Genomic DNA, 14,424 nt, shown 5'->3' with positions numbered 1-14,424 from the left:
CATTGTGTGGCTTCTCTGTGGCCTTCTCTGAGCATCCAAGGCCTTGGGTGGTCTGAGCTCCACGCACTGGCGCCATGGGGGGACAAAGAGAAGCCACACACCTTTGATCCAAACACACTGCACACACAAAGATGACACAGAGCTAAATTGAAAAAGGTCGTCGGTTGAAAGCATCCCTTTAACCCCCCATAAAACCACAACAGATCATTATTACAAATGTTACTAGGTGAGCTTTAGAGGAGCTGGTAGATAGATTTTGTTATCTTTGGACCGAGCCAGTCCAGCTGTTTCCCCTGTTTCCAGTTGTTGTAATACGCTAACTGGCTGAGTGGCAACAGCCATCTAATCTAACTCACAGCAAGTATAAGCCAATGAGTGTATTTTTCAGAATGTCAAGCTATTTCTTTTAAAGAAAGTGTGTGTTAACCTCCAGAGGCGTTGAGTTTGGCCCTTAGAGCCCAGGAGGCTCTCAGGCTTAGCCCTCCATTTACAACGAAACCCTGCTGCTTCTCTCTCTTCCTAATGAGGGCTGGAGGGATGTACTGGGCCTTTAGCTGTTTTCTCTTCTCTCTCTCTCTCTCTCTCTCTCTCTCTCTCATTCCCTCCTACACTGCAGTCAGGCAGGCAGTGTTAAATATCTAGTCTTATTTTTTCCTCCAGCCTGCCATCAAATTCAAGCTGTTCTCCTCTCATTTGCAATAGTGGCGCACCATCCATGACATCAGGATGCACATCAGCTGCCAAACCTTTTACTCATCTCGCTTGATGCAAAGAGAAGCGGATGAACAGGTTTCGCCGCGATCCTTCACATGTGCCAACCAACCTGACTCTGGGAAACATACTGGTTCCTCCTAAGCACATTTATGCATCATTTGATTCCATTTCATGTACCATAAAACTCTTATAATAGCAGAATCATTTATGTTGCTTTTTTTTTTCCTCTCGCTCCTGTCAGTCCTAATGGCGTTGTGTTACCCCTCCAACCCATTAAGCTGCAGAAGAGGCTGGATGGACATTAACGTTCTCAAACACAGATCATAGCAGAGGTAAACCCGTCTAAAGTGAGATGTATGTATGCAAAACACAGTTCTCCACTGCTCTCTGTAGGCTTGTTCAAGACATTGCATTACTTTAATCCTCCAGGAGTGATGTGTCTGTGCACTCAGTCGTCCAACATGTTGGCCCTTGCAGGTAGATACACTTTGTCCTTATTTAGCTAAGAAATCGCTCTCAAATCAACTGGTTAGATGTTTGACAAGATGAACACAAGCTGTACATGTGGCTAATGGAGAATTATTTCTCTCTCTCTCTCTCTCTCTCTCTCTCTCTCCCTCTTTCCCTCTCTTTCTCTCTCTCTCTCTCCCCCTCTCTCTCTGTCTCTCTCTGTCTCTCTCTCTCCCCCTCTCTCTCTGTCTCTCTCTCTGTCTCTCTCTCTCTACCGCTCTGTCTCTCTCTACCACTGCATCCCTGGTGTCAGTTTATAAGACATTTCACTGTGAATACACATGAATGGACTCAGAAATACGGGCCTACGAATATTATAGTGAACTTTATGGTCAAAATGATGTGGACATTCGATTATTACACGTTTAAGTGATTGTTTGATGTCTCATTCCAAAACCATCGGCATTAATATTCTCCTATAGCAGCGTGGACAGATTTCTGTGAAGGTTTACAAGGTTTTGGTATCTGGCTGAAGGAATCTGCTTCCATTCATCCACCAGTGCAATAGGTTACAGTGGTGGAAGACATGTTCAGATCTTCTACTGAAGAGTATATATGCATATGTGTATGCATATATGTACAGTACATACACTTTTTTAAATACACATACAAACCTGCATGTGTTCACACTTACTTGGCCAAGCTGACTCTGATTCTAAAAGTACCATTACAAAAATAAAACTAACTAAAAAAATTAAAAGTGCTCATATTTTGCTTTTTGCCTTTTTCCCTTTCCTCTATTGTGTTATATATCTTTTTTTTTTTAAGCCCAAAGTCCACCCCAAAGGGACTTACCATCTCCATCAGAAATCAGTGTTCCCTAACTGCTCCAAACTGCTCTATTGCAGTCTAGCCTTTACTTCCGTGACAAACGTGCATCACTCTGTAACAAATGTTATAATGGTTGCCTAGCTGCTAGCGTGGCACACCCTGAAACTCTGCTTCTCACTGGCTAGTAGTCCTTACCTAGCTACTGCACATGCACGACTCCCAACAAAGATTGAACAGAAGTGAGATGCCTCACTCTGTAGCTAAAACGGAGAGCTCAACACACAGGGTGAAAAGAGGAGCTGCAGCAATGTGCACTACAACTAAAATATGGTGTTTTTTGAAAATTAAACCATGTAAACCTATTCTGGTACAACCTGTAAATACAAGTATGAGCCTGTAAATTAGCATGACATGGTATAATAAGATATACTTAAAGTAAATGTTTCTGATTAAGGTGGACCCACAGTTAAGTTCAGTCGGGTCTCTCCAAGGGCTCACAAGATTGTTGTAACATGATTATGGGGGTGGGAAAGATGAATTGACGTTCTGCTACACATTTATGTTTTTGGACGTTATCTAATCTTTGCTTTCTTTGTAAAACATTGGTTAATTTTTAACCTTAGTGTTTTACTAGAAATAAAACTATCTGAGAGAATCTTTTTTTTTATGGAAGGGGTCATACTGTATGCATTAGATCCAGAAACACAGGTTTAATCCTTGTATTTTACAAGCTTATCATGTGTTTTTGTATGTGAAATCTTAATCAGCACAGTAACTAGTGGTCAAATACACAAGTTTGCAGTAAAAAGTAGAATATATAAGTGTAGTGCATCAAAAGTATACAGTAGCATGAAATGGATATACCAAAGCAAAGTACAAGTACCTGAAAATTGTATTGGATCAGTACATGAATATGTGTCCTTAGTTACTTGCCACCATGCCACTAATGGTGCGTGAAAAGGCCATTAGCTTGTACTCGGCATTCCACTTCATCCCAAAAGTGTTGGATGGGGTTGATGTGAGGGACAGGCCACATATATTTGACCATAAAGTAATTACATTCTATCAAAAGAAGTTGAAGAACTTGTTGAAAACGTTAATGAAATTCATTAGTGATGGACGAGTTGCTGAAATATGAGTTTTAGTTAACACACTTACTTAATTTCGGCAACAGTCCTTCACCCCTCATTTATTCTAAATCAGGATATTAAAAGAAATCAGTTTTAGACACACATACACATGCACATTCACCCACAGAGTTTCCTGTGTCACTTCAAAGATAACTTTGCAGATTAGGACAAAGTGAAAAGAAAAGAAAATACATTATCCAGATAACTCATTATAATGAGTCCCTCTTAAGGGTGCTGTTTTATGCAATGTGGGTCCACACGGAGTACATCGTAGCAGATGAGTGACAGATTTAACAACTCCAACGAGTGGCTAAATTCATGTCTAAAGTTTTAAAGCTATGGTGAGTCATGACCATGCCTCTGTGTAAAAAAACAACTGTGTGTTGGTATTTTAGCGTGTGTGTGTGTGTAGTGTAGTGTAGTGTAGTGTAGTGTTGTGTGACGGTGGGCTCAGCCTCGTCCTGCTCATGCTGCCATTAATGAGCACAGACCTATTCATGTCCCCTCCTCTCTTACGGAAGAGAAATGTGGGCTGACACAACAGAGGGTTTTACAAAGCCCAGCTGGCAGCCTTTGTTATGCAAGCACATTACAGCACTGCTCCTGTCTGTGCATAACAGGAATAATCCACCCCAAAACTGGTTAATACTGTCACTAAAACAGCTATTGGCCCCTTGCCCTGAATTTCTGAGCCCATTTTACTGTCTGATGGTGTATTAGTGTGTTTGTTATTGTGGCAGTTAACTGAAAACGGATTGGTGTTTGACTGGTGTGAGGTTTTTTGGTTTGATACTGATATTATATCATTGTATCTGAAAGCCAGCTATTTTGACAGGTCACAACCACATCTCATAATGAATAACATAATTTATAAATATGCAAATTATGCTTTAACCAAATGAATCATGCATACTTTACTGCTGACCCTTCTCCAACGGGGTTCATTTTAGTTTGTTCTAAAATCAACGTGACATTATCATCGTTACATTAGCCTTCTGTTTGAATACATTTGATAGCAGAGACCGTTTAATATCCTAACTGGTGTGTTTACTGACTTACTTACTTACTGACTTACTAACTGACTTAAGCCTGTAACTCCAAAGCGTAACCCACTGACAACATTTCTCCACCTCGTCCTGTTCTCAGCCAGCCTCTCCAGATCTTGCCATCTGTAGCCAGGTGCTTAGATGCTTGCAATCTGACATCAAAAGGTTGTGAGTTTGGGAAATTAAAACTGGTGAGATAAAAAACAAGATTTCGTTAAGTTTTGTCTGCAGTCAAATTTAGACATGGAAGAGTTTTTAAACTGTCATTAAATGTTAATGAGAATGTGATAATTGACTATTTACATAGCGATAAACTCACATCTGCATTCGTTTCATATTAAACAAACCATCAGCAACCAAACTCTGAAGTCTTGTAAAAACCATAGACCGTATAATATACTGTAATATAACTATATACAGTCTGTTGTGTGAACAGAACATCTTGGCCTCCATGTCACTAGATGGCACGCTTGGCACGCTCATAATCACGTTCTCGTTTTGTTTTCTCGGCACGCTCACGCGACACGTTCCGGTCTCGTGACCGGATGTGCAACTTCAAAACATTGAACAACAGATGCGGGCAACCCACTGATGTCTCTCGCTAGACTTCTGTCGCTTTTTGCTAACTTTTATCACAGGGAGTAAGAGAAAACGTGGTTGTTTTCGTGGTTGTTGTGCCGCCAACATGGCGGGGCCGTTGCTGGAGTTTGAGACTGAGATGTTTCTGAGCCTGTTGGGCTGTGACGGGCTGCTGGTAGTAGCGGAGGGGATGGGGATAGACCGCATCCTGCTGCAGTTCATGCGGGTTTACTCGGAGCAGGGCAGCCTGGTCCTTCTGCTCAACACAACCACACCAGAACAGGTGAGGAGCGCATAGCTCAGTGTTAGCTTAGCTTATACTACAGTGGCTTGAGAAAGTTTACACACCCAATGTCGTAGACCTAATTTCTGAAAAATATCTACAAAGCTCTGTTCTATACATCACGGGTAACAGTTTATATTAGCTTAGCTACTTACTTTGTTCATATTAGCCACCTTGTGTAGTTACGTTGCATCGTTAGCAACAAATTATGAAGACAAGTAAAGACATGATTAGATACAGTGGCTTGAGAAAGTTTACACGACCATGCTAAGGTTGGTTAAAAAGGGGAATACAAAAAAAATACAGGGGGCATAATTATACGCACCCCTATGTTAAATTCCCATAGAGGCAGGCACATTTTTATCTTTAAAGGCCAGTTATTTCATGGATCAGGATTCTATGCATCCTGATAAAGCTCCCTTGGCCTTTGGAATTAAACTAATGGAATTAAAAAAAAAAACATCATCACATATCCTTCACCATCCATAGAGATAGGCATGGGGAACTTTCCATAAGATCATCTCTCAATGCAAGTTAAACCAGCTATTAAGCTAAATGAAATAAAAACCATGCCAATCTCTATGTATGGTGAAGGGTATGTGATGATGGGGGGGGGGGGGGGGGGGGGGGGGGGGGGGGGGGGGGGGGGTATTTTAATTCCAAAGGCCAAGGGAACTTTGTCAGGATGCAAAGTATCCTGGATCCATGAAATAACTGTCCTGGAAGAACCTTTATTTATTAACAATATAGTATTCATTCACAAAGAAAATTGGTGTCCTTAAAGATTGGATTTTCCTACATTTTTTGAATTAAGGTACTAACATTAATTCCCAAAAGATGTTTTTTTTTTCTCATCTTTTTAACCAACTTTAGCATGGGTGTGTAAACTTTCTCAAGCCACTGTATCTAATCATAATTAACAAATTATGAAGCCAAGTAAAGCTTGGCTTCATAATTTATTGGTAACGATGCAACGTAACCAGGCAAGGTGGCTAATATGAACAAAGTAAGTAGCTAAGTTAATATAAACTATTACTCGTGATGTATAGAACAGAGCTTTGTAGATGATTTAAGAAATTCGGTCTAATACATTCAAACATGGTGTCTGTTTGAAAATAATTTATAAGCAAGTACTAACATTACTCCTACCTTCAACATAAAGGGAACAATGCAATCTCTTCTCAGCAGACTTGTTAAAGTAGGAATAGCCCAGGTGGACTTATTAACATTAATGATGGCTGCATTCCATTCAGGTGAGCAATTTCCAGGGGTCTAATAATATGCATGCTCACTTATTATCATGGACTACTGGTACACTTATTGAAATGCTAATATTACAATACCCATTTTTTTTACTGATCTAACCTGTCAAAATGTCCGTCTGAAAAGGGTCTATATATCATCACATAGCCTATCTGGTATCATAAACTAAACCTGACGATACATCTCTCTTTGGCTGCCTTCCCATGTCCAATACTTTATAAATTTCTGGGGCAATTTCACACGTCATAGAGGGAACAGCCAGTGGCCTATTGTTGCACTGTTGGATCAAAACATGCTCATTTAAAACATGTACCCAGTTAAGTTGTAGTCACTCATGCTTTGCCCTTTTTTACACAGAAAAACCTTTTTAAGATTCGCCACGCAATCCCTGCGTAAACAAAATATATATATTGTTTACAGTTTTACCTCTAGCTGCATCCAAAATGTAAAGGTACTTATAGCAGGTTTAACTGTCTTCCCTTCTCAGGAATATTTCACGGAGCAGTTGCGAGCGGAGGGTGTGACCCACCTACCCAGGACAGTGACCAGCGACGTGCAGAGCACTGAGCGCTATAATGTTTACACTGAAGGAGGAGTGCTGTTCGTCACCAGCAGAATCCTGGTGGTGGACTTCCTCACCGACCGCATCCCCGCTCATCTCATATCGGGTAGGACACTTGCCTGTTCATGGCTTAAATTAGGGCCGCGTTGATGTTAGTTTGTTACATATCATGATTTTATTGATGGATAAGGATCCACGGCGTTCTACTACCGGGATTGCTCTTGTTCTGCGGGAAATTCCGCCGGATGTCTCTCTTTTTTTGGCCAGAGGGCCTTTACCTTTTGCTTTGTTTGCGTTGTAATTTTAAACTCCAGAGGATTAATGAGGACTCTGGTGGACTGCTCCTCAGATCTCTGCAGGGTAAATCCAGACAGCTCGCTAGGCTCTGTCCAATCTGGGTTGCACGACCAAAACAACCTTTAAACGTACACATGTTCCACCAAAACAAGTTCCTTTCTGAGGCTATTTTGCAGCGGCGCTTAGACGAGACAATTGTGATTGGTTTAAAGAAATGCCAATCAACCAGAGCATGTTTTTCTCCCATCCCGGAATGTTGTATGGACTAGCATGCGGAGGAAGGTCCGGCAATGCGAGACTAATTGATCACCGACAATTATTAGTTTCATATACTTTGGTAACACATGCAATACATTTTATATTTGCATCCTATATAATATTATGTCATTTATCACTTACATTTTGTATTTACTGATTTAGTTTTTTAAATGGCCTCAATGTAGGATTAATAATTGATACAAGAAAACTTTTAACAAATAATTATTAGTTGGCATGGGCCTTAGGTTCAGTGGGTAACCTTTTATAAAAATGACCTTTTGTCATATTTTCAGTAGCACATTAGACAGATAATCTGCCTCCCTCCTAATGGCATTTGCAAGTTTCCAAAGCGTCTCCAACGCTGTGTGAATGACTGCTTGTGAACTGCAGTCAACTTTAAAAACCAGGCAGCGTTGATCCCTTGTGAAAAGTGTTTTAGTGTTCTGTTTAGCTGTAAAGTGAGAATGTTTGTGACCAAGTCAAGCCAAAACCAGCCCGAGCATCAGTACACTGAAACATATTTCTGAAAACATTTTCAGTTTGATCACTTTTCACAAGCAGTCATTGACTGTGTTAGAGTCTCCTCTGTTCTGATTGGTTGTTGGTTTCCCTTATGCCATTTTTTGGAGCACCCCGAGGAGGCAAAACAGATGATCTGATTCATGTAGTACTGTCAGTTACTGTTATGACAAAAATGTATATATTAGCTTTAGCTTTTAAGGCATTTCAGTGCTCACAGCGCTGTCCATTTGAGGTCTGAAGGAACAACAGTAATACTAAATGCCCTCTCCATCAATTTTTAAAGATGTTGTCTCTCACAAATTGATAGACATGTCTTTTAATATGGGGACTAACAAGAGAGATAAAGAATACATTGGACAATATCTATAATGTTATTTATATATAGATAGAATCAAATATTCTTTAAAACAAGCATGTAATTTTTAGTATAAAGCTAAATGTACCATAACTAAACAATAAAACCGCTTTCATCAAATACGTTTCCCTCCCATTTTTTTTGATGGGTGTTGCACTGCACAATTTACAGATTTCTCTACTTGTCTGGTCACTCTGTGGTGTTAGTTAGTGGTTAGTACTAAACAGAAACCCGGACTAACATGCACAAACTATCTATCTGTACCACCCTCTCAGGAATCCTGGTGTATCGTGCTCATAAAATCATCGAGTCGTGTCAGGAGGCCTTCATTCTTCGTCTGTTCAGACAGAAGAACAAGACAGGCTTCATTAAAGCCTTCACTGACAAGGCCACGTCCTTCTCCTCGGGCTTCTGCCAGGTGGAGCGTGTGATGAGGAACCTCTTCGTCAAGAAGCTCTACCTGTGGCCCAGGTACCATTGAACATAATTGACCTTTTTCACAGCAGACAAAAAAGAGCAGTAAAGGCCCTTGTGTAATTTCACAAAGACTGAATTCTTTCCTCATCCTTCTTCACCTTTGCTCTCTCAACCTGCTTGGTTCAACAGGTTTCAAGCATCAGTAAACACAGCGCTGGACAGGCACAAACCCGAGGTGGTAGAGCTCCATGTGTCACTGACGCCGGCTATGAGGGCCATCCAGAGCTCCATCCTGGATATCATGAGCGCCTGTCTGAAGGAGCTGAAACGCTACAACCCCACCCTGGAGGCCGAGGACCTCTCCGTGGAGAACACTCTTGGCAACGCCTTTGAAAAGGTCTACCACTGTGTTTTTGACTGCTTTGGCATGGATTTTAATGTTGAAATATAACTACTTATGCTTCTCTTTTAGATGGCCTAATGTAATGAGAAAACTTTATGAAAAGCTGGAACAAACGTCAGTCTTGTAGTAGATCTTTTTTTACAAGTAGTGTCAATCCTAAACAGCAAGATAAACCTCCTAAATTGGCACCCAAAATGCTATTAAAGCTATTAAAAAGATACAGCTTACACACAGTGTCAGGAAATATTTGAAAAATATCCTCTAAACCCCCCAAAAATGACCCCAAATTCTATATTGATTATTAACACAAGACAAATATCGTCAGATGACTTTTGTATTTGGCAAAGATTTACCGCTCACTTTAAAGGTGTCCTGCCACACGTATTTCATTATTTTTTGGTAATGGTAAAGCTCTATCATGGACTGTGTAACATTTTTTTGTGGAAAAAATACCCTTGATTACCTTGTTTCAAGCCATTCTAGCGTGGTATAGAAAGCCTGCAGGAAGACTCCCCTCAATTTGTGCCAGTTCTCATTAATATTCAACGAAAAAGCGGCTTGACTCTGATTGGCTAACAGCTAACCAATGAAAGCCTGGCTATCAGTATCCAGCGCAACCGGGCGAGCTCATGAATATTAATGAGGTCATGCAACATGTCGTCAGACTGATCAGCTTTTGTAGTTGGCCTGATTTCTCTGCTTATTTCAGTGGCTAGAGCTGACAGGAGGTAGCAGTTAATTTTCACATTCACAACATAACACAAACTGACCTAAGACATGTCAAATAATGCAAATAAAAAACGGTTTTGTGTGGCAGGGCCCCTTTACAGTCATAAACAGATGTGACAGATTCACTTGGACACAGATTTGTTTATGCAATTTTTAGAAATAACTGGAGAACCCCAGTAATACTATGACTGAGAAGAAAATAGGACTTATACTGTAATAACACTTGTACATGTTGTTGTCCAACTGCCCTGTTGGTTACCTACATGTGAGTTGAATTCTTATTTTTAAGGTTGTGTTTTGCCTTACTCCCATCCAGACCATCCGTCACTACCTGGACCCCTTGTGGCACCAGCTGGGAGCAAAGACCAAGGCCCTGGTCCAGGACCTGAAGGTGCTGAGGGTTCTCCTGCTCTACCTCACCCAGTACGACTGCGTCACCTTTCTCAATCTGCTCGAGTCGCTGCGCTCCAGCCAAAAGGTCTTTGGGTCCAATTCAGGTAAAGTAGAACACTCCAACTTGGAAGTACTCTGGGTAAATAATTGTTATTAATCTTTGTGGTGAACCACCTTTATCCATGTTTGATTCATCCATCAGGGTGGTTGTTCCTCGACTCCAGCACCTCCATGTTTATGAATGCCAGAGGTAGAGTGTACCGCATCCCTGACAGCAAGAAGAAAGTCAAAGTGGGAGAAGAGGCAGAGAAACCGAAGTCATCCTCTGCCTTAGGTAACTGACCGATGAACAGTTCTCAGACATAGTGTACTTCAGAGTAGATTAGTGGTGGAATCTATGTGATACGCAGGTTTACGCAGTATACCCACTAAGAAAGCTCCAGGATTTCTATAGGCCCATTTAAAAATGTACAATGACATGTAACAACATACTTTCCTATGTATTTTGTCATCTGTGTTTCCTTCAAATCGTAAATTGGTGCATTGAAGTGTATCAGAACGCAGGACAGGACGTCTTTGACGCTCAAAATTTCCCTGGGGGACTCCGCAACATTATTTTCTTGTATGTGTACTGATGTTGGAATTACTCAAGGCTCAGTGTATGTGTGCGTTTCAGAGGTGAAGCGAGAACTAGTGCTGGAAAAGAGCCCAAAGTGGGATGCTCTGACGGAGGTGCTGCAGGAGATTGAGAAGGAGAACCAGCGCTCTGAAGATGAACCAGGTTAGAGCTCAGTTCTGTTAAAGCAATGTAGAGCCACCTACACGTGATAAGAAATGATAGGATACGGCGCAAAGGCAAAGCACAGCACAAGGAAGCTATTTCACAACAACCGTTGCAGTCAGACTCTTTTATGTGAGATAAACCCATAGATGGTATGATAATATATTAATATATAAAATATTAACATAATTTCATAGAAACAACTACTACTTTCGAAATGGTTGTTGTCAATTGAAATTGCCTCTGGATCTACATGGGGAAAGAGTATTAATAGACAAATCTACAAATTGGATTGAATATTAAATGTAAAACCAGCAGAGGTCAGCCTAAACACAGCTGACATTTCACAAAGATGTCCTCATGGTGTGCTGGTTTGTCCAGCTTCCCTGCTGTGTGCTGCTGTGTTTAAGACTTTAACACACACACCAAACACACACACACACACACACACACACACTTGCTGAATTTGAAAATACTCAGTAGGGTATAGGACCTTCTCCTGGATATCTTTGCTGGTCATAGCAAGAAAAGCCTGGGTTTAACTTATAACATTAACGATGGCTGCTTTCAATTTAGGTGTGTCAATAAGCCAGTGATTCTAAAACGGTAGTACTAGTACCCCAAAGAGAGCTTCTACAGTTGATATGGGGTAAATGAAAAGATTGTGGAGTAGCTCAAGGAATTTGAAAGAAATAGAAATCCCAAATTTGATAAAATAATATATCCACATTTTGATTCAGCCGTAACATTTGAGTGCGTGAAAACTAGTTTGCAGATCAGTTGAAACAGTTAGCTTAAAGTAATGGATAAAAAGCTGAAACTGCACCGAACAACAAGTCTCCTCTGTGTCAGGACAGTGGCTCATCTGACAATGCAACATGAAGCATGTCGTGATACACATTTATTATTTTGCCTTCATTGATGATAGATGTTAAGTATGACTTGGTTGAGATAAATGGTGGCATCGGTAAAGGTACGATAGAAGAGGTATCCGTCTAACTGCTTAACGTGCCGCCGCCAGGTCGGGTGCTGATCTGTGCCAGTGATGACAGGACTTGTGCCCAGCTGCAGCAGTACATAAGGCACGGCTCTGACTGGATGCTTAACCGACTGTATGGCCGCACAATCGGTAAACGGGACTCTGCTGCAGCCGCTGCCTTTGAACTTGGCTTGCACAAAAAGGGCAACTGCTGGCCTAAAAAAGGAGCCAAGGGAAAGGAGCCTGCACAGAAAAAGTCTGCAAAGAGTAAAAAAAGGCCATCCCTGACCCTGACCCAGATGGTGGGGAAAGAGGAGATGGATGAAGCAGCTGCGATGGGCAGCAGTGGAGACGAGGATGAACTGATGGGGGAGGATGGAGGGGAGGAAGAACAGCTGAAGCTGGATTTGTCATCAGATGCCTACTATGGTGTCTTAAAGGAGCCGCTGACTGTCATCCACCCACTGAAAGGCCTCACTGACCCCCACAGCTTGACGAGGGTGCTGCATGAGGTGGAGCCCGGTTTCGTGGTGCTGTACGATGCTGAACTCAGTTTTGTCCGCCAGCTGGAGATCTACAAAGCTAGTCGGCCCGGAAAGGCGCTTAGGGTGTATTTCCTCATCTACGGAGGCTCGACAGAAGAACAGAAGTACCTGACGACGCTGTCTAAGGAAAAGAAAGCTTTTGAACACCTGATCAGGTCAGAACTAATCCTTTCTCCTCAAGCACCTAGGGGGTATCTGTTGATGTGTGTTTTGTTAAAGTGTCGGCTTCTCATTGGTGCTTGTGTGTTTGTTTCTTTGTAGGGAAAAGGCTACCATGGTCGTCCCAGAGGAGAGGGAGGGGCGGGAAGACACCAACCTGGACCTTGCTAGAAATTTGGAGCCTGCCAATGCCACCACTAACACCCGCAAAGCAGGCAAGTCTAATTTAGTCATTTTTGAAAAGTGTAGATTTGTTCCCTGTCTTTTTTTTTATTCTCATTGAATTTCCAGGACAGTTTACTTTGTCATCTCCTTTAAAAGTCTCAAGTGTCTTGCATACGTGTCTGATTATTTAGTATTTCCAATTTCTGTCCAACAACCAGGAGGCCAGGATCAGCCCAAAGAGCCCTCGCGAGTCATCGTGGACATGAGGGAGTTCCGCAGTGAACTGCCCTCCTTGCTGCACCGCCGTGGGCTGGACATCGAGCCTGTCACCCTAGAAGTAGGTGACTACATCCTGACCCCGGACACATGCGTCGAGCGCAAGAGCGTCAGTGATCTGATTGGCTCGTTGCAGACCGGCCGCCTCTACACACAGTGTCTCTCCATGACCCGCTACTACAAAAAACCAGTGCTTCTCATTGAGTTTGACCCAGCAAAACCGTTTTCCTTAACGGCCCGATCAGATTACCGTCATGAGATATCGTCCAATGATATTTCTTCAAAACTCACCTTACTCACCTTGCACTTCCCCCGGCTCCGTATACTCTGGTGCCCCTCCCCACATGCCACAGCTGAGCTCTTCCTGGACCTGAAGCAAGGTCGCTCTGAACCCGATGCTGCAGCAGCTCAGGCAGTCACAGCCGAGTCAGACATGGTGGCTGAATCGGCAGACCTCTACAACCCCGGACCGTATGACTTCCTGTTGAAAATGCCTGGGGTTAATACAAAAAACTATCGGGTTCTCATAAAAAATGCAGACAGTCTGGCAGATTTGGCCAAACTCAGTCAGGACAAGCTAGCAGAAATACTCGGGAATGCCAGCAACGCTAAGTCGCTGTATGAGTTTCTGCATAATGTCGCTGATGTTCCTGCTCCTGTGCAGAAGGCCAAACAGAAACCATAGGCTGTAAAGAAAAAGCGGGAAAGTAAAGGGAAAGTATTTCTTATTCTTATTCTTCTAAAGCATCTGACTCTGTATAACCATATTTGCCCTGGTGTCAGGATTAGTTTTGCATTGTAAAGTTGGATGACAGTGACGTTGACGATACCGACTGAATTCACACCATGCATTTGTTCAGTATGAGTCTTCATTCTGTCATTTGTCATGTCTGTCATCCAAAATGAAATGTTTAATGTATTGCTGTACAGAATTAACTAAATTAATGCAGTGTTTTTTTCATATTGTATATTGTAAACTATTCTGAAAATAGTACATTAGATTTGTTTCAACACCTCAACAAAAAGGTTTTAAAATATTTTATAATTGTTTTGTATAACCTGTTTTAAAATAAAGCTTTCTGGTGCAACACAGTTGTTATAACCCTAAATGGTACAGCACACACAAAAATGTACATTCAACAGTAATTGCTTTAAAATATTCAATCGGGACACCCGGATAGCTCAGTGGCGCACATACATAGCGGTTTACTCCTCGACGCAGCGGGCCCCGGTTCGACTCCAACCTGCGGCCCTTTGCTGCACGGCATTCCCCGCTCTCTTCCCCTT

General features: G+C 41.9%; 1 protein-coding gene across 2 annotated transcripts; it reads left to right on the top strand.

The window, feature by feature from the left end:
• Positions 1-627: 627 nt before the first annotated feature.
• On the top strand, positions 628-14,154 carry ercc4 (excision repair cross-complementation group 4). 2 transcript variants are annotated; one of them, XM_034860951.1, is made up of 10 exons: positions 628-1,046; positions 6,784-6,964; positions 8,566-8,761; positions 8,897-9,104; positions 10,156-10,336; positions 10,435-10,566; positions 10,909-11,013; positions 12,035-12,692; positions 12,799-12,911; positions 13,080-14,153. In XM_034860951.1, the coding sequence occupies exons 3-10, from the start codon at positions 8,721-8,723 to the stop codon at positions 13,820-13,822; spliced, it is 2,181 nt and encodes a 726-aa protein (XP_034716842.1). In that variant the 5' UTR covers positions 628-1,046; positions 6,784-6,964; positions 8,566-8,720; the 3' UTR covers positions 13,823-14,153. The 2 variants fall into 2 exon arrangements, with proteins under 2 accessions (XP_034716842.1, XP_034716841.1); XM_034860950.1 differs by lacking the exon at positions 628-1,046 and adding an exon at positions 4,710-5,033 and having other exon boundaries at positions 13,080-14,154.
• Positions 14,155-14,424: the final 270 nt, after the last annotated feature.

Source organism: Etheostoma cragini, chromosome 21, assembly GCF_013103735.1.
Source record: "Etheostoma cragini isolate CJK2018 chromosome 21, CSU_Ecrag_1.0, whole genome shotgun sequence".
Taxonomy (NCBI): Eukaryota; Metazoa; Chordata; class Actinopteri; order Perciformes; family Percidae; genus Etheostoma; species Etheostoma cragini.
Note: the sequence above shows the minus strand (reverse complement) of the source record. Positions and strands in the feature narration are given on the sequence as shown.